General features: G+C 44.8%; 1 protein-coding gene across 3 annotated transcripts in view; it reads left to right on the forward strand.

Moving 5' to 3' along the window:
• Positions 1 to 17,901, forward strand: part of GLB1 (galactosidase beta 1) — a 187,334-nt gene that overhangs the window by 137,537 nt on the left and 31,896 nt on the right. For 2 of the 3 annotated variants that reach the window (XM_081969808.1, XM_081969810.1), the window contains exons 8-12: positions 1,590 to 1,726; positions 1,810 to 1,850; positions 11,886 to 11,998; positions 14,621 to 14,695; positions 15,212 to 15,301. In XM_081969808.1, coding sequence (XP_081825934.1) covers positions 1,590 to 1,726; positions 1,810 to 1,850; positions 11,886 to 11,998; positions 14,621 to 14,695; positions 15,212 to 15,301 — 456 coding nt within the window. The remainder of the gene's footprint in view (positions 1 to 1,589; positions 1,727 to 1,809; positions 1,851 to 11,885; positions 11,999 to 14,620; positions 14,696 to 15,211; positions 15,302 to 17,901) is intronic. The other variant, XM_081969809.1, reaches the window with a different exon arrangement.

The following is a 17,901-nucleotide window of genomic DNA, read 5'->3' on the forward strand; positions in this document are numbered from 1 at the left end:
ATGGTATCCTATTGCATCAACTGGAGGGGCTGGGGGTGAGGGGCACCGTTCTGCGGTGGTTCTCCTCCTACCTCTCTGGCCGAGTGCAATTTGTATTGGCAGGGGGGCAGAGGTCGACCTCGAGGCCGCTCACTTGTGGGGTGCCACAGGGGTCAGTCCTCCCGCCTCTCCTGTTCAATGCATATATGAAGCCGCTGGGCGAGATCATTCGTGGGTTCGGGGTAGATTACCATCTGTATGCGGATGATACCCAGCTGTACATCTCTACCCCGAACCACCCCAACGATGCCGTCAAAGTGATGTCCCGGTATCTGGAAGCCGTCCGGATCTGGATGGGAAGTAACAGACTCAAGCTCAACCCGTCCAAGACGGAGTGGCTGTGGCTACTGGCACCCCGGTTCAACCAGCTGATTCCATCACTGGCCATTGGGGGCGAACATCTGGCCCCCGTGGATCGGGTCCTCCTAGATGCCCGGCTGTCAATGGACGACCATGTGACAGCCGTGGCCAGGGGGGCGTTTCACCAGGTTCGCCTGGTGCGCCAATTGCATCCCCTATTGGACCGGAATGCCCTTCGCACAGTCACCCATGCGTTTGTGACGTCCCGGCTAGACTACTGTAACACTCTCTACATGGGGCTCCCCTTGAGATGCACCCGAAGACTGCAGTTGGTTCAGAATGCGGCCGCGCGGGTAGTCTCGGGAGTCGCTAGATACTCCCACGTAACACCTCCTGCGCGGGCTGCACTGGCTACCTGTAGCTTTTCGGGTGCGTTTCAAGGTGTTGATTATCATCTTTAAAGCGCTCCATGGCACAGGGCCTAGTTATTTGCGGGATCGTATCCTGCCCCACACATCCCTTTGGCCAATTCGCTCACACAGAGAGGGACTTCTCTGGGTGCCGTCCACTAGGCTGTGCCAGCCGGCGACGCCCAGGGGAAGGGCCTTCTCTGTGATGGGCCCGACCCTCTGGAATGACCTTCCCCCTGATATTAGAACAACCACGGACCTCCGCTCCTTCCGTAAGAAGCTCAAAACCCACCTATTTAATCTAGCCGGCTTGGCCTAATTCCAGCTCTCCCACCTCAGCCTGTATTTTTAAATTTTGGTCTTAGGCTAAGTTTTTAATTTTTATAAATTTGTACAGGGGTTTAAAGTTTAATTCGATTTTAACTATATTTATGATTATTTGTAAGGTTTTTAATTTGGTACCTGTACACCGCCCCGAGTCCCTTCGGGGAGAGGGGCCGGTCTAGAAATCAAATGAAATGAAATGAAATGAAATTGCCATAGCTTTGACAATGGACCTTTAAAATGTAGATTAAATAAATGCTGCTTAGATGAGGTTTCCTAGTATTAGTTGTAAACATATCACTCGTATCTTCCTGCAGCACGCCTTGAATGACCATGTGCTGATATACAATGGAGGATAAGGTGATGAGAAATGTCTGAACTGCATTCGACTTTGGCATGAATTCATCCTTATTTATGTAGTTAAATGTGTAGGGAATAGATCTTTTGAGAAGCTTTTTGTTGTAGATTGTTATGCATTAGTTCTTTATTTCTAATATACTTTTTTTTTAAAAAAAGGTTTTCCTTTTTCAGGTCAATTCTGAATTCTATACTGGTTGGTTAGATCATTGGGGCCACCCCCATAATGTTATACCGTCACCAGCCATAGCAAAAACTCTTAGTGAAATCTTGGCACATGGAGCTAACGTTAACCTGTAAGTTCATTGATATATGTTTAAAAGAAAAAAAAAAGGTGGTTGTGCAGCATCCTCAACTGCTTTTCTACTTCTTTTTTCAGGTATATGTTCATAGGAGGCACTAATTTTGGCTACTGGAATGGTAAGAAGTGTGCATATAACAGCTTATCCTATAATTAAAAGATTTTCTTTTTTTCTAATCCTAAAAACATGTACTATATGTCTTCTTAAACAGAGGTGTAGAAGAATTTTGGATGGAAGAAAATAGAAAAGTCGTAGAAGGGAGTTATTTTTGTTGTGGTTTCAATTTCCAGAATATAGCACAAGTATCCTAGGATTACGAGAGCAATTGAAACCAGAATTTCTATCACTAAGCAATATAATAATGTAGTGCTATGTTATGTGAATCAATCACTTAGCAATGACAATCCTAGCTGCCATCATAACTCCAGGACTGCACAAATGTGCAGGTGCCATAGGTGTGCTCTGGGCAGACTCTGGAATATGGATGGGGGTGCTTTGGGCAGGTGCTACAGAGTGTAGTGACAAAAATTGGCAGGAAGGGAAGTGAATTCTCACTGTCTGCTGGCTTTCCCACTGTCATTGCTTATGGGGACTAGCAAGGAACATTGGAAATTGTGATCCCATGACTGTGGCTTGCTGAGATGTACTCACACAAGCCAGGCATCAAGTACGGGCTCATAGTCACGTAACTACAGTGATGGAGCGGGCACGCAATTTGGGCGTCCTCCTGGATGCCCGGCTGTCCATGGATGACCATGTGACAGCCGTGGCAAGGGGGGCGTTCCACCAGGTTCGCCTGGTGCGCCAATTGCGCCCCCTATTGAACCGGGATGCCTTACGCACAGTCACTCATGCGCTGGTGACGTCTCACCTGGACTACTGCAATGCTCTCTACATGGGGCTTCCCTTGAGATGCACTCGGAGACTGCAGTTGGTCCAGAATGCGGCCGCGCGGGTGATTATGGGGAGTACAAGGTACTCCCATGTGACACCTCTCCTGCGCGAGCTGCACTGGCTTCCTGTGGTCTATCGGGTGCGTTTCAAGGTTCTGATTACGATCTTTAAAGCGCTCCATGGCACAGGACCTAGCTACCTGCGGGATCGCATCCTGCCCCATACATCCCTACGACCAATTCGCTCGCACAGAGAGGGACTTCTCCAGGTGCCGTCTACCAAACAGTGTCGGGGGGCGACGCCTAGGAGCAGAGCCTTCTCTGTGACGGGCCCAGCCCTGTGGAATGACCTCCCCCCTGATATCAGGACTACCTCTGACCTCCGCTCCTTCCGTGCAAAGCTCAAGACCCACCTCTTCCAATTAGCTGGCCTGGCTCAACCATAGTTTTACCTTATCAGTCCTGACGGGCTTTTTAAATCTTGTAATTTAATTGAGGGTGTTTTAAATTGTCAATTTTAAATTCTATTTTATATATTTGTTACCTCCTCCATGTATATGTGTACGTACGTGTATGTGTTTATTTTTATCTGTATATGTACTGTTCATTTGTATATTTTATGTGCTTTTATTGTACGCCGCCCCGAGTCCTTTAGGAGAGGGTGCGGCTAACAAATAAAAATTTATTTTATTATTATTATTATTATTATTATTATGGTCAGAACTCCAAAGACCTGTCATAGACGTACTAGTTCAGCAACATTGTAATGTTGAATGGTTGCTGAACAAGTGGTCTTATTCCAAGGACTATCTGTATGAGTAATATCTAACTGCCAGGCTAACACATAGGCTAAGATTATAACAAGGACTGACTCTCTTGCTTATATGAAGCCATAGAGTTAAATAGAGTGAGATGTTTTATTTGGAACCATTGTACTCCCCCACAGTATAGTCTTTCCTCTACTTGCTCTATATTTTGCCATTAGAAATGGTTCACTCCTTTTTCCTTGACCAATAAGATAAAGTCAAGAATGACTAAAGAGTGAATAATGACTAAAGTATGATTTTCTTTGGTACATTTTCTGATTCATAGTTCTGCACCATACAGTTTCTCTAACATTTGCTGAAAATTATCAATATTTAACTACATTTTTCACACAGAATATCCATATTTCAAGCTTGGTCATTTTTATCATGCACTTTGTCTTAGTCAACAAATGTATAAATATAAGAAATTTATCTATTTTTTAATATATGTTTTTATTTTTAAACAAACAAATACAGACAAACATAAAACATAAAACCATCTTTTAGTTACATACAGTGTGTCGATAGTTACAAAGCTTTTGTGCTTCCTCACCATAGTCTTCACTTACAAGTTATATAGAATCTCATATTATCAATCTGATATATATATGTATACAATTATTATCATTGTTAAACATTTATTTGACTATAACTATTATTACTTCCTTTTATGTGAGATATTCTAAATTTGGAATAAATTTATATTACGGCATTTCATTACATCATCCTAAAACCATCCAATAATAGTACATCTTTATATTATATTCTGTATAAAATTGTTTATCATTGGTTATAAAACTTTTGTGCATCTTTTCCATAGTCCTCACTTACAATTTATATAAAATCTCATATTATCAATCTAGTATATATGTATACATTATTATCATTGTTAATCATTTATTTTACTATAACTATTATTTATTCATTTTATGCGTAATATTCTAAATTTAAATTAATTTAAATTAATTTTTATTATAGCATTTCATTACATCATCCTGTATCCATCGAGTAGTAGTACAATCTTTTATCGCTTGCCATTTCTAGTATTTGTATTCTAATTGCTTTCTTGGTAGATCTTATATGGACTTCTCTTGGCAACTTGTTTTTCACTGCATATCTTGTAAAGACTCGAAACCCCTCATCTGTTCCTTCCATCAACTTCCCTTTGGTTATCACTGATGCTTCTGCCAGAATTTCTCTCATTACTTCTGTCAAATTTTCTCCCTTTTCCAGTGACTCTGGTGGGAGGGGCTTCAACAGGGTTTGTTACAGCCTGATTGGTCCAAAGACTGAGGGATTTTTCTTTAAGTATCCTCCTTTCCCTCGTGGCTCCCAGTTCCCTCAGTCTTTGGTCCAAGCAATAGCTTTGGCTCCTAGAGGTATTTAGTAAATTGTTCTAATTTGATTAATTGGATTCTCTAAATTTTTGAAGTGTTTAATTCTTACAGTACTTAAGGACTGACTTCCTGTTGAGGGAGTAGGGAGAATTCCCTACGCTCCCTGGAGCGCCTTGGCTCTATTGAGCACGGCTCAATTATTTTTGGGCTGAGCATAAAGGTCCGGCAGCCTTCTAAAGCTGTTGCCAGCAAATTTAGCCCTGCGGCAGCGTTTATCTTCCCGATCGCTGGCCACTACTTCAAAGGGCTTCCGCGGCCGAAAGCCTCTCCCAGTGGCGCGGCGGCGCTTATCTCCGATCGCTGGCGCTAGACTTCAAAGGCAACGCAAAGCCGCTAGAGCCCCACGTGAGGCAACGAGGAGGCAGCAGAGAGGAGCGGCTGGAAGGCTCGTTTCAGGCTCATTGCGAGGCTAACCCCTCAGAGCCATTGAGAAACAGAGGCGGCGAATCTCCTGGAACTTCACCCACGAGGCGCAGCGGCCATTTTGGTGCGACCTCGTGGGCGGCAGCGGCCATTTTCTACACTCGACAAGGCCGAGCCGAGCCCTCTGAACCTTGAAGGGCATTCCAGACCTGCAGTGCAGCTCAGCGAGGACTGGTTTCAGAGGTAGACAGAAGACACGTGAGTGTATGATGGCCTCCACAACCTCGGAGGCTCAGGCCCAGGCTGAAGGGGTGGAGGAGGCCCAGGGCAGGCTGAGGCCTAGAACAACGGCCTCCAAGCCTATGGCAGAGCAACGCCCTTCCCGAGCAGCGGCCAGGGATGAGTCCAGGAGACAGAAGGCCCTGGAGAAACAGGTGGCCAGGGCTGAGAAGCGGGCTCAAGCCACAAGGCCTGACTCTCCATCTCGATCCAGGTCTCCCATTGATGCCAGGTCTCAGGCCTCTGAATCCCCTGTCAGGGGTTTCAGTCCCTCCTCTCCCTCTGTCTCTCCGGCCAGAACTAGAAGAGAGGTGACTTCACCCTCCCCTTCCATTTCACCCAGGAATTACAGAGCAGGGGTGGAGGACCTGGGGGAAGGGGGCTCCAGAGATTATCTACCACCGGCTCAATTGGCTCCTTGTGGGCCTCCAGTGGAACCCTCTGATGAAGATTTTGAGGATTTGGAAAATTTGCCTGCCAGTATCAGGAGGCTGATTTCCACTGCAATTTACAAGGGTATTTCTTCAGGCCTAGCTCATAGGGATGCTTCCCAGGGTAGGCCCGGTTCCACTTCAGCTACCAGGGGGTGCCCCCCTCTCGCTACCAGGCGACATGACAGCCTCAGACCTTCTTCTCCTTCTGTGGTCAGCAAGGGTTCGGTCCTGGGAGAACCCGCCCATCCATTTGGATTCTCGGAAGACGAAAATTCAGCTTTCCCAGAGGCCCCAGTTTTCCCTGGTCTCTTTCCACCTCTGGCCTTCAAGCCTATGTTACGCAAGGCCAAGAAGACCACCCAAATTGGCACCGGGGCCCCTCCAGTGTCCCAACACAGGGATCCCAATTTGGCCATGTTCATAAATCCCAATACGGATAAGGAGGAGGTTCCTGCACCTCCTCTTTTCTTGGAAGTGGTCCAGAATCAGTGGGCCAGGCCTTCCTCCCTGCCAAATCCGGGCACCAATGACAAATGTTACTATAACATGGAGCAAGCCTTTGCCCAGGCACTGCAGCTTCCCACGGTGGACGCTCCGGTCGCTCTTCTGGCCAACGCTTCCTCTGTAGTCTTGGGTGACGTGGCTGACAAATTGAAGCCAGAGGACAAGCGGGCAGAGCTAACCCTGCACAAAAATTTTACCGCTTCTGCCTGGGCCATTAAGGCGGCCGCGGCGACTTCCTATTTTAACCGTACGACGGTCATGTGGCTCCGACAGTTGCAGGACCATATCCCAATTCAGGATGAGCGTCTTCACCAGGACCTCACCAAAATCATCTCAGCTACCCAATTTTCAGCTGACGCCACCCTCGACTCCATCAAATTCACGTCCAGAGCCCTTTCCACCTCGGTGTCGGCCCGGAGGCTCCTGTGGCTCCAGAATTGGCAAATGGACAATAAGTCCAAATGGAGCCTGGCAGCGGCGCCCTTTTCTGGTCCCAACCTCTTCGGGGCCTCTTTGGACCCCATCCTTGTGGAAAACAAAGATAAGAAGAAGGTCCTTCCATCCAATACAAAAAAATCTGACAACCGTTCCTCCTCCTACTGTAGGACTTCTTCCTTTAGGGCTCCAGACCAGGATTCCAGACAGCAGAAGTACACTCCCTATAGATACAACAGGCAGAATCAGCGTCTTTATTACCAGGACAGGAACAGGTATCAAAGTCAGTCTAAACGGCCCTTTCATGGGGGGGGGGGCGTCCATCCCTTCAGCAGGGGGAAGTGACTCGAACCCAAGTCTCTGCATTGGCGGCCGCCTGGCGTCCTTCGTGGACCAGTGGGATCGGATAACATCTGACGCCTGGGTCAGGGCGACGGTCAGAGAGGGACTCCGGCTGGAGTTCATCTCCCATCCCCCGACACTCTTCCAGACCTTTCCCCCTTCCAGGGACCCGGAAAGACACCGCCTGATGATCCTCACTGTCCAACATCTCCTGGAGATTCGGACGATTGAGCCGGTCCCTCCGGAGGAGTGGGGTCAAGGCGTGTACTCCAACCTATTTGTCGTCCCGAAGAGTTCCGGGGGATGGAGGGCGATTCTGGACTTGAAGCGTCTCAACTCCTACCTTGTCTACCGACGCTTCAAGATGTCCTCCCTAAAGTCAATTCTTCTAGGTATTAGGCAGGGCAACTTCATGTCATCCATAGATCCAACAGAGGCTTACTTACACATCCCGATTCGGCCTTCCCATCGCAAATTCCTCCGTTTCACCCACGCGGGTCAGCATTTTCAGTACAGGGGCCTTCCCTTCGGCCTGGCCTCCGCCCCTCGAACCTTCACCAAGATCCTGGCGGCAATGGCGGCTCACCTGCGGTCGAGGCCGGTGAGGCTCCATTGCTACCTGGATGACGTGCTCGTCCTGGCCAAATCAAGATCACAAGCAGTATAGGACTTGCAGACCACCATCCAGATGCTGCAATCCTTGGGATTCTCAGTAAATTTCCTCAAAAGTCATCTCACACCTTCTACGAAGATCCTGCATCTAGGCACAGTAATAGATTCGAAGGCGGGCCTGGTTCGTCTCTCCCCAGAACGGCTCACAAGCCTCCAGAGACAAGTGGGTCCGCTTCCATCCTCACCTTAGCACGATTATTGGGTAAGATGGTCTCATGCATAGGCATCGTGCCGTGGGCGAGGCTACACTCCAGAACACTCCAGTGGACTCTCATCCCATTCCAGAGGCGGAAACTGAGCAACTCTCCGCTCTCCATTCGGATTCCCCCAGACCTCCGCTGGTCCCTGAGGTGGTGGTTGTCCCCGTCCCTAAATCGAGGGGCCGGGTTCTGGGAGACAGACCGCATTACCATCATGACAGACGCGAGTCTCTTCGGCTGGGGAGCAGTGATGGACTCCAGCCTGGCACAGGGGAGATGGTCCAAGTCCGACCTGCACCACAGCATCAATTGGCTGGAGCTGAAGGCGACCCATCTCGCGCTCTTTCACTTCCAGAGCTCGATCTCCAATCAACATGTTCTTCTCCTGACGGACAACGTTGCAGCGAAAGCTCATATAAACCGTCAGGGGGGGGACCCATTCCAGAAGCTTGTGGTTGGAGGCTCGGAAACTGGGTTATTGGGCGGAGAAGAATCTAGCTTCTATCCTGTCAGACCACATCTCGGGTGTGGCGAACCATCAGGCGGACTGGCTGAGCCGCATGACAGTGGATCACGGCGAGTGGCAGCTTGACCCGCTAACCTCTCCACCAAGGTCATATCTACCATCGAGGCGTCCAGGCGCCCCTCGACCACGCGCATTTACAACTCCACGTGGTCGGCTTTTGCTTCCTGGTGTGGGAGGTTCCAAATAGACCCATCCTCGGCTTCGGTCGCCCAGGTCCTCGAATTCCTACAACATGGGTTAGACCGTGGGCTGTCCCATAATACCCTGAAGAGGCAGACAGCGGCCCTGTCCTTGGTTCTGGTGGGGGAGGGGCCTTGGTCGTTAACTCAATCTCCCTTAGTGAAGGGCTTCCTCAAAGGCGCAGCTAATCTGTGTCCTCCCCTTGTACATAGGTTTCCCACATGGGATTTAGCCCTGGTTCTTAGGGCTCTGACGGGGGCTCCCTTTGAGCCCCTGAGGACGGTACACCTTAGATTCCTTACCCTAAAGGTGGTTTTCCTGGTCGCAATCACTTTGGCCAGACGCATCTCTGAATTGGGCGCCTTGCCGTCCAAGGACAGGGTTGTGTCAGTTCCATCAGGACAGGGTTGTCCTGAGGCTAGACCCGGCCTTCCTGCCTAAAGTTAACTCCTTATTCCATAGATTGCAGGAGGTTGTTTTGCCCAATTTCTGCCCTTCCCCTGTCCACGAGAGGGAAGTCATTTGGCATCGATTGGATGTCCGCCGGGCGCTTCGCATTTACCTCAGGCGCACTTCCACCTTTAGACGGTCAGAGGCCTTGTTCTTGTCCTTCCTGCCCAGGTCACTGGGAGCTAGGGTGTCCTCCACCACCATTGGTAGGTGGGTCCGTCAGACAATTTCGGAGGCCTACCAGGCGGTTCACCTGGCCCCACCTCAGAGTATCACCGCCCACTCAACGAGGAGCGCGGCTACTACTGCCGCCTGGTGTTCCAGGGCTCCTTTGGAGGATATCAGCAGGGCGGCCACTTGGGCCTCCCCATCCTCCTTTGTTCGTCACTACCGTCTAGACCATTTCGCTTCGGGGGACACAGCCTTCGGCCGTAGGGTGCTCCAACAGGTAGCGACCCCCCTCCCCCGGAGCACTCAGCCCACCCCGGGACGTAGCTTGTCCCTGTTGTAGCCTCTCCCACCAGAGTCACTGGAAAATTAGCGTTGGTCCTTACCTGAACGCTGATTTTCAGTGACAAAGGTGGGAGGGGCTACTTTCCCGCCCTAATTGGGGTTCTGGGATCGGGGGGGGTCTTTGTCTTTTTTTGTGTATGTTTGCTGTTCCGTTGTGATTATTCCTTACATACTGCTATCAGCTTTTCCACTCGACCTCGGGAACTGGGAGCCACGAGGGAAAGGAGGATACTTAAAGAAAAATCCCTCAGTCTTTGGACCAAACAGGCTGTAACAAACCCTATTGTAGCCCCTCCCACCTTCGTCACTGAAAATCAGCGTTCAGGTAAGGACCAACGCTCATTTTCTTCTTCTATATTCTGGAATCTGGGGTAAAATTCTGATCTATCAATCTCCCATTCCAATATTCCACTCTTGTCTTTTTCAACCACGCTCAATCTGCTGGCATTATCTCCAATTTTCTTATTTCTTTGTTCATCTTTTTCCTTCAATTTTTTGAACTCTGTCCTCATATTTCATCATCGTTTGGTGGATATTCTCAATTTTTTCATTTGTTTTTCCTGTTCTTTGTTGAATATTCTCTGTTCTCTTTTCAATGTTCTCTGTTCTTGTATTTTTTGAATTTCTTGCATAACCATCTGCAATGTCACTTCCTTTTCTTTTTTGTGCTGCAACATCATCTGTATTGATCTTTTCCTCCAGATAGTAAACACTGCCACTATATAGAATCCAAAGCTTTTTTATTAAGTTCCAAACAAGTTCACTGCAATCTTCTTCCTTTCAACTCCAAACTTTCTTTTCACTCCAATCCAGCTACTGATAGTACTCCAGAGGAGCCCCTGTATAAACAATCGGTGCTCATCCTACTATCATTTTCAATAAACAAGCTCAGAGTCCTTGAAATGTAACACCAGCTCTTACTTTGCACAAATGCTCAAGAAAAGAAAAACAATGTTTCCAAGCCTCCAAGCCGCTAAGTGGCAGTGTTATTTCTTTTCCTTTATTTTTACTTCCCTCTTTATATTCCAAACTTAAGGGAAAAAATAAAAATAAAATAAAAAATGCAATAGAGCGTTGAAAAAAGAAAGTCTTAAACAATAAGTATTAAAAAAAGGAAAATAAAAGGGAAAAAAATCCAATCCAGTTTAAAAAATAAGCGTTTGTAAAAATTCCAGCAATAAAAGGTTTAAGGAAAAATAACACACTACCTTTGACTCAGGTTTAATCTTGCTGCTTGACCTCTTCTGTCTTCAATTTTAACTTTACTTTTGATCTTTTAGGGTATTCTCTTCTCTAATAATAAAAATTATCTCACCAATTCGACACACTTTCTCTCCAGCTTTCCTCCATTCTGGAGCTGTTCCAACTTTCAGCAGCTTTAATGGCTGCTTCTCAGTTGCCGGAAAAAAGAGCTTCTCCTGGATCTACCAGGGACTTTGCGATGTCCCTGGGATCAGCAGGATGTACCCTTCTCTATCACCATCTATATGGGACGGTTTAGGTCCAACAAGACTGTCCAGCGGCAGAGATATCGATGGTGATCTTGGAGCTTCAAGATCGCATATTGTACCATCGCTACATCAGCCCTGCCTCAGAAATTTATCTATTGAAGAGCAAAATATAATCTGTACATATCTACTACCTGATGTAAACTCCACTATCTTCTAAAATCTGCTCATAGTCATTTCTTTCAACTATAATTTGGCTAAAACCTGTCCCAACACTCTTGCAATCTAGTTCCTATAGTTCTGATGTCATTCCTTCTGTATAAGAGAAAGATAAGATGTTCTTCTCTACTATCAAGTATGGCTTTAGTCAATCAAGGTTTTTAGCACAATACCTCTTAGTAAAAAAAGAAATGAGCAAACTAGGTTACTAGTCATATCTGTGATTTAAGCAATTATCTTATATGAATGATAAGGACAGTATTCATCACTTTGGATGCTTTTGGGTCAGTATTTTACAAATCCATCAAAGTTTAATTTTACTCTAAACATGCTCATGCTGTTACACCAAGCTGGTATCTCAAATATAGCTATTGCCTTGCAAATGAAGTACATGCAATGTATTTCACCAAGGACATTATAAAATCTCCTAAACCTATATAATTCAGTGGAGGCAATCAAATACCCAACTTAACAATCTGCTTCTTCTCACAGGAGCCAATATACCATACATGGCACAACCTACTAGTTATGATTACGATGCCCCATTGAGTGAAGCAGGGGATCTTACAGAGAAGTATTTTGCTCTCAGAGAAGTCATTGGCATGGTGAGTTTCTTTTTGAAACCTCACTTCTGTATCTTACCCTGGATTTGTTTTGACTTCTAATGTAGTCAAGAACCTAAAATACTTGCTCTTGCTAGATGAATCTGGGCTCCATAGTAGTCTGATTCAGTCAACCAAGATTTCTCAGATTTGATGACAAAATTCAGGTGACTGTATGTGCATCTGCTGGGCCTTAAAAATCTGGAGGCCCAATAGATTGCAGCAAATAGGTACAGGGGAAAAAACTAACTCTTTTCTTTTACCTGGTTGTTTTCTGGATTTTTCCATACTAAATGTGGGAGTGTTAGTATAACCCTTTGCAGGCTAGATATAAAGTATCTCAATTGTAGCAGATGAAAATAAGTATTTGATTATAGCAAATAAAAAGAGAGCAAAGGATTATCTATTAGATGCAAGAAGATTTTTTTTCTACAGAATAATCATTTTTGTGAGTTATGTGTAAGAAATCTCCAGAGTTCCTCCCAGTGGCGTAGCGTGGGGGGTGCAGGGGGGGCCGGCCGCACCGGGCGCAACATCTGGGGGGGGCGCTCGCACTCGCAGCTCTCTGCCCCTGCCTGGCTCACTCACTCTCTCTCACTGCACGTGGCCGGGTCTGAAAGCGGGGAAGGCTCGGTCTGCGAGGCCAGCGGCCTACCCAGGTCCCTGCCCTGCTTCCACCCGCGAATCCGCGGCGGTTGTCTTTCAAAGGAGAGGCGCAAGGAAGGGAGATTCTTGGGGCGAAGTAGCCTGGCTGCTTAAAGGTTTTAGGGAGGCGTTTGCTTCCTATGACCTTTACAGTGGACAGAGAAATCAAGCGGTGCCTAAACCTTGAGGTCAGCGATCGATCTCTCTTTCTGGGCTCAGTGGATAGGAGAAAAGGGCCTGCGTGTATATAAGGCGCGGTGCACGAAATGGGGCGGGGGGGCGCCTCCTCCCCCCAGTATTGAAAGCCAAGTCAAGGTCGTTTAATCGGAAAGCGGAGGTTTTAAAAAAAAACCTCCAATCGGAACCTTTTGGGGGATCAGGCTAAGTGGGATGCGGGGAGAACCCAAAGCCAGGGGAGTTGTGTGCGCACTTGTGTGTGTCTGTGCGCCTGTTCCGTGGGTGAGTAAGGAACCTGCAGCTAGATGAAAGGCAGGAAACGGGACCTGCAGTCGGGCGGGTGGCTGCGGGCAGGCCAAAACGAGCGTTGCATCTGAGAAACCTGACTGGGATCATCACAGTCTAGGAGAGACCGCCTGGTTGGGCGCGGAGAAGGGAGGGGAGATGGGAGGGAGTTGCGAAAGGGGAGAGGGAATGACCTGACTGGGCGATCTGCAGCTTCTCCCGGCTCTGCTGAGGCTGATTAGCATTCCTCGCCCGCCCCAGACCCTGAGCTGACAACTAACAGAGATATCCACCTCGTCTGCTTTTGTCTCCGGCTGTCTAAGGAGAGAATCGGGATTCTTCGCGGGTTCTGCACCGTGAACGCCCCGCTGCCCAATCCCTCCGCCAGGCCTTCTTAGACCCCCATCCCAACCATCACACACACACACACACCCGTCCTCTCTCAAGCCTTTACAGACTGCCTCTCCCCTCACCAGGGTGCTTTATAGATCCGCTGGCCCTGGAAAAAGTTAACTTGCCCATTGCTTTGCTGACCTACAGCTCCGAAGGACGCACGCGTGGGGCCTGCCTGCCTTCTCCCCAAGAGATCCAGGGGATTTCATTCGCGGAGAAAATAAAATACGAAATAGCCTCGGAGAGGGAAGGTTGGCTCTCGGTTGCCCTTGCCTTCTCTTTGGCCCCCTTTCCCCATCTCCTCCTCCTCCTCCTCCTCTTCTACTTCTCTTCCTCCTTCTGCTCCTCTCTTCTTTTGCTATTAGGAATCGTGTAGTCTCGCCCCCTCCCTTGGAAACGGTTTTACAAAGAGGAGGGAAGATTAGGATTTTTTGGAGGGGGGGAGAGAAGATTTGGCTCTAATCCGAAATCCAGAAAGACCTTTGAATTCAAACTTTCTTACTTGGATGGTTCTCAGTCGCGATGGATAAACGTCCTAGGATTAAACCCAGGCGTTCAACAAAAGAGGGTAGAGGTTAAAGATCCTAATACAGTAGGCGCTGGCGAGCGCTCGTTCTCTCTCTCTCTCACACACACACACACAATGTGCTTAGGGGGTAAGGGTTTCTTTAACTAATCTAGTGGAAGAGACTCGAGTGCTAAAATCCACGGGTTAGGGGGCGCAAATTACTTGCCTTGCCCCGGGTGCTGACAACCCACGCTACGCCACTGGTTCCTCCTCAAAGTATTAAATTAGTCTAGATTCTACATTTAAAGTTGTCATAGCAGAAAGGAAAAAAAATGGAATTCCTGACAGCTTCTTCATTGTATATAATTATTACCAAGTAGTGAGGATGTGGGGAGACTACAATTGCCATATGTCCTAACCATTTTGGCTAGGAAGTGATGATGCTGGTAGATTTAGTCCTAACAAATCTCAAGGATTCCAGACTGAGTAATGGTACCACAGCAACCCAATATCATATAAGAGCATATCATTTACATAAGAATGAGAAAATTGATTCTTCAAATACTGAAGACTATATTTTGTTTTTTGTTTTTTTGTTTTTTTCATTCATATTTCAGTATAAGGATTTGCCAAAGGGGCCTATACCTCCAACAACTCCTAAGTATGCTTATGGAGAAGTTAAATTGATGAAGGTAAATGAATGTATATTACATAGCCATTAGATTTGCATAGTCATGAGTTGGGAAATTTTGATTTGGCATTTTTTTAAAAAATAAAAGATAAAAAAATCATTTACTTTGCAGTGGTGTTCTTTGGAGATTGGAAGTGGAAAATTTGAACTTTGTCATGAAGCTTAAAAAATGGAGCTCTTTTTTTACAATGTATAATTGAAAAATGTGCAAGAAACCTTAAAAAAAGTTTAATTAGAATTAACACATCAGGGAATTTAGTCTCAGGAAAAAATCATATCTTTAGGATAAGGTAGTTTATTTACATTATAAAGTTAATTATAAAATATAAGTTCTGGAGAATGCGTTTTGAATTATTACACTCTTTAACATATTTGCATGAGAATTCAGTAAAGAATCATTTAGGAACCATTTAGTTCTTCTGCTACAGGCTATTTATGTAAGCATTGTTAGCATGATTGTGTTGTTGTTCTGCATTTATTTCAATGAAAATTATACTCTGTTTTTGCTCCATTGCAGGTTGGAACAGTGACTGAACTTCTGAATGATTTTTCCCCATCTGGACCAATTAAAAGCATGTATCCTTTGACGTTTGTTCAATTAAAGCAGGTAAAAGTTGATTCCTACATAGACTTTTTAACTCACAATTTGGCCAGTTTATTTAATTATGTATATCATATTAAAATATTTATTCATTTTTAATTTATATTTTATGTTCATGGAGGAGTTAGTCTATTCTATTCTCTGTTATACTTTTTAGAAAAAATGCATAAACATTTTAGGAAGTTTATACCATTTGCATATTCTGCACTATTAATGGAGAACTTGAGTTTCTACTCTGATACTGAATTCTTAAGAAATGAAATGTATCAGAAAGGGAGTGGTGACTAGTGTGGGTGGCATAAAATATATGTGAGAGCTATTAATGGAAATGGTGATTGAATAAAAGTACTCTAGATTAGTCAGGGATTTGAACTCAGTAAAGGAGTTATGAGGATGGAACAATAAATCTTATTATAGAGGTAATGTTTTAAAGATGGGGGAAGTAAAAATTTGAAACAGATTTTCTCTGGAATAGTGTCAGGAGCTGGAAGAAAATGAAAGGGGAAACGAATTAGAGATTTGTATTAAACTATTGAAAATTTTTTATAGAATCAAAAAATGGGAGATTTATGTGAACAGAGATGTGAAGCTTACTCCCTGTTTCTATTGCTGCCCCCTATTTATTATATAAATTTTTGTATTAAAATATTCACAAGTACATAAACACAAATACAACTTGAAATGGACAATAATGTGCACAACCTTACACAGAATAAATAATTATATATGTTCAGTGACATTATAATTTTAAACTACACTTTTATTCAACATTGGCTTTGTAGATACATGATTAAGCATTTATTTGTGCTTATTTGTGATACACCTTCACTAAAATTAGGTAACATGTTTTTTTCTTATTCACTACCTTTTTTCAATATTTCTTTCATAGAGTGATAAATATTACAATCATATAGAAATAATGCTGAAGTTCCTCAATCTGAGAATGACTACGTCAGAATCTCTATATAAGGATTTGCCAAAATACATACATCTATTACTGAAGAAATTATTTACTAATTAAACAATTAAATGCTGTAAATAGTTGCCAAATTTTATAGAAAGTTATATTGATTAAATGTTCAGCTTATTTTGGTCTAATTTCAATTTCTACAAATATCAGATTTTAGTTATCACCATGTAGTTCTTATCCCTCCTAGTGTCCAAATTATAAATAAGTCTCACTACTTCTTGGATTCCAAGAAAATGGTTGGCATAGAAAGAGAATACTTGCCCAACATTCATTTAAGGAAGTTTTCCAGCTGTTTTGTTGGAATAACAAATCCAAATATTACCCAAGCTTGTTTCTAAAAGCTTACCAACCCAGACTTTAATAGAAAGTAACTTCCAGTTCAACTTGTAGAAGATGAGCAGGAGTTCTAATAACTTTTCCTATTGTTCCAGATAATGAAATTGCATAATCCCTCCCTCCTGTAGATCTTAGCTACTATTTTAATATTCTTTATGAAAGCCTTCTAAAATAGCAATAGCACTTATATACCGCTTCACAGTGCTTTACAGCTCTAAGCAATTTACAGAGTTTATATATAGAATATGCTGATATTGCTCCCAACAATCTGGGTCCTCATTTTATTGACCTCGGAAGGATAGAAGGCTTAGCCAACCTTGAGCCTGGTGGGATTCAAACTGCCAAATTGCAGGCAGCCAGCAGTCAGCAGAGGTAGCTTGCAGTACTATACTCTAACCACTGGGCCTACAATTCTTCTGCTTCGTTAAATATTCTAAATGTTTAAATACATCACTGTTCTATGATGGTTTCTCTAATAAGCAAAATAAAGCATTTTAGGTATTTAGCCAATACCATAAAATTGGATTAGCAGGATTAATTTCTAGTTACTACTAAATAAAATAATCACCTTTTAAAACATTAATTTAAATCTAGTTTTTATTACTGAGATAAGAATTGTGGTAATAGTTTCTAGATAAGAGGAAAAATTCTGGAGTTGGCAAAGAAGGCAGTACAAAACAAGTAGACAGCAGATTTATTTAATATACATTCCTATGTTTCACATAAGGATCTTTATCTTAATATGTAGCAGAAGAAAAATCTTGTTTCTGAGCCTCTGATTAAAGATTAAACTCTGAAAAATCTAGAGGAGCAAGTGGGAAATACTTAGTGTGTGTGTGTGTGTGTGTGTGTGTGTGTGTGTGTGTATTCTGACATCCCCCCCCCCACGCCTGTGAATAAATCAGAACACAGGCTTGGTTGTTTGCCACTGTTTAATTACTGAGATAATGAATCCTTTGGCTGAGGGCCCAGACAACTCACGTTCAATAGAGTAGCTCTGCAGCAACCCAGATAGTTCAAATGAAGCAACGCAGATAGTCCAAACGAACAGACATGGCTAGAATACACAGATAGATTTTCTTAACTACTAATTCGAACGTTGTTTCCTGCAAATGTCCCCTCCCAATGCCTCACCTATAATCTCTCTTGGGAGGGGCCAATCCACAACCACCTGTGCTTAATCATCTTCTGTGAGTCTGCCTACGGAGTTGCTGCTTCCGTTTCTCAGCCCTTCTCAATCTAGCGTCAGGGACAAACTGCCTTTGATCCTCCCCACTGCTCTATGCCTCAGGCGCCACCT

The sequence above is a fragment of the Natrix helvetica genome (genome assembly GCF_964273705.1).
Source record: "Natrix helvetica genome assembly, chromosome: Z".
NCBI classification, from domain to species: domain Eukaryota; kingdom Metazoa; phylum Chordata; class Lepidosauria; order Squamata; family Natricidae; genus Natrix; species Natrix helvetica.